At 40.4% G+C, this 2,500-nt stretch overlaps 1 protein-coding gene across 1 annotated transcript in view; it reads right to left on the bottom strand.

Annotated features, from left to right (window-relative positions):
- Positions 1–228: 228 nt before the first annotated feature.
- LOC138021598 (uncharacterized) overlaps positions 229–2,500 on the bottom strand; it is an 11,582-nt gene continuing 9,310 nt past the window's right edge. Inside the window, 3 exon segments of the mRNA XM_068868504.1 lie at positions 229–442; positions 774–1,047; positions 1,396–1,613. Of these exon segments, the coding sequence (XP_068724605.1) occupies positions 276–442; positions 774–1,047; positions 1,396–1,613 (659 nt within the window). The 3' untranslated portion in view covers positions 229–275.

The following is a 2,500-nucleotide window of genomic DNA, read 5'->3' as shown; positions in this document are numbered from 1 at the left end:
TCAATAAAGACTTAAAACGATTTCTGCAGAGTCCTTTCTCGTCGAGTTAAGAAAGGCTCTGCTGGCAAAGTGTCGTCAAATTTGAAAACTGTCAAAACATCACTCGTATGTTCGAGAATTGTACTCGAGTACCTGCGATTTCCTACACAAATCTCCATTTTATAACCTTTTTTTTATCTTAAGAATAAAAAAGTTAAAAACAACTTTTTGAAATCAGTCACGATTAAAACAAACTTTATTAACTTCCTCCTTTATTTCTTACTTTTTTATGGTTATCAGCATTTTACGTTATGGGGCCAATCACAAAACCTCTTGTTCTTGTTGAAAAGCAATCCTGGTGGACAGTTTTGATAGAAAGTCTTTTTTCCGGCGCAAATAATGAACTTTGCGCAGTCTGATGGATCAGGGAAATAACCACTAGCTTTGCTACAGCTCCCCGGTGCTAAATGATTAAATAAAAACAGCAAATAGTTAGTTCTCCATTCTGTTCTAAAAAATGATGCATTGAAATACATCCGGCAAATTTGGAATCTCTCCATTTTTCTTGCTGCATGGTCGTGTTCTTGCTTATATCTTACTTTTATGGTAGTCCAGGGTAAGTGGAATCTATAAATCAGTACAGGTTTACAGTCTGCTAACTAACCCTGACTTTCGAAAGTCAGGGTTAGGATTTAATCTCAGTTTGGGATTCAAATAAAAAAATTTGTGGGAACCCCTCTAATCTGTTTCTTATGCAAAATCTTGTTTAAAACTCGCATGGTGGTAAAACTTACAGGTCGTGACAGGCAGAGATGTTGCTGTTGCCGAAGTGCTCATTGGCCTCGTTGCTATTTGTGAAGTTTTAGTCCACGGTGCTGATGGAGGCTGCGTCGTGGGTGGAGGAGCATGCGTACTCGGGCTTTTTGTAGTGACAGACGGTGGATTGGTGATGTTACGCAGCTGCTTAAACGCATGTGCACCATAATCTTCGCCATTAATAATATTGTTTTGTACCCAAGAGCAGTCCCAAAACATCATTCCACCAACTCCAGGCTTGTCGCGGATTTGCTAACATTGATAGAAAAATACAGAATTGAAAGCTTCGGTTTTGTTCAAATCAGTGATAAAATCGACAAAGATAAGTGAATTTATTTTTAGGCAACTTTACTTCATAAATAACAACGTATTCATAACCCAAAGCCACTCAAGGTTATAGGTTGCGATCGCTTTGCGTTTTACGATTTGGCTCTGCACAGATTCCTAATACCCGGCTACCAAGGTTGGAAAATATTAGTCGCGACTCACACGTCACGTAATTTTCTCTCAATCTCGAGTGAGTCAAACGATTCAATCTGTTGGTGAATCTTTTGGTTCGGGAATTGCGAACACTTTGACACTTGTTTCTTTCATTGTTACCTTATATACCGAGGCAAGTTTATCTGGTGGAAAATAATAATGCGGCTTGCCAGCAGCTTTTGGTCCAGCAGGCAAACCAAGAACAATGAGAGGCCCATTCGGAATACTTCGTGCCCAGTTCAACCATGTGTCCATCACGGATAGAAAGTACTGTCCTCCTGGGTAGCAGTAATTGTTGTAAAACTGGATGAACAGGAAGTCAAATTCATGCCCATATTCTAGAATATCCATAAAAGATAGAACATCAAACTGAATACCAAACAACTGGTCACCTGATAAGAGACAGTCGAACAGAGGCCAAATACAATTCTATCTAATAAGTTGCCTTTGTCAAGTGAAGCTTTGATCTTCGCAGTTATGAACGCAATTTTAGCAATTGCGCAGAGAAGCCTGAAAAATTGAGAACTTCAACGGGTTTGAACCCTTGACCTCGCGATACCGGTTCGATGCTATATCGCATCCGCAGTTCAGTGTATGGTTCATTTCGTTAATTCATTCATAACGGGAATATGAGCTCATCAAAGGGGATCCTCTATCTCCACTAATTCCTTGAGTCAACCCTTTCTCGAGTAAAATTATTAGGAACAGGTCTTTACAGGGGAAAGTATCATATTTCTCTTGACATTGAGATAGCTTTGTTTTGATTGGCTTTTACAACGGTGGGCGTGCTGAATCTCCCAAGGGAGGCGTTCTGTAAAAAAAAACTACTCGGGAAAGCGTTGACTCCTAAGGTCAAGTTTGGTAAGGCTCCCCTTAATGAGCTCTTGCCTTGAGTTATTGCAGTTTTCAAACGAAGAGGGACGCAATCAAACGGTGCCGCTCAACGAATTTTGGAAAGCTCTTTGGTTACAGCAGGATGCTGCACGATTTCAGGGTTTGGCCGCCACCTTTGTGTGGCTGACTACTGGACTCAATTTGTTTTAAGGACCTCGATCCCACGCGGTGTGACCATTTTGGTGTCACGTATAAGGAAGGATATGTTGCAGCCGTGCTCGACTTGCTTATACCAAGTGTTTTCTCTCCGGTGCAATTGTATTTATTTATGCGATTTTGCGCTTACAAATATGACTGATTCTACTTATCAAAACATCGAAAAGCTGCTTTT

The sequence above is a fragment of the Montipora capricornis genome, chromosome 10, assembly GCF_036669925.1.
Source record: "Montipora capricornis isolate CH-2021 chromosome 10, ASM3666992v2, whole genome shotgun sequence".
Lineage (NCBI taxonomy): Eukaryota > Metazoa > Cnidaria > Anthozoa > Scleractinia > Acroporidae > Montipora > Montipora capricornis.
The sequence above is the reverse complement of the archived record's forward strand: the minus strand, read 5'-3'. Positions and strand labels throughout refer to the sequence as shown.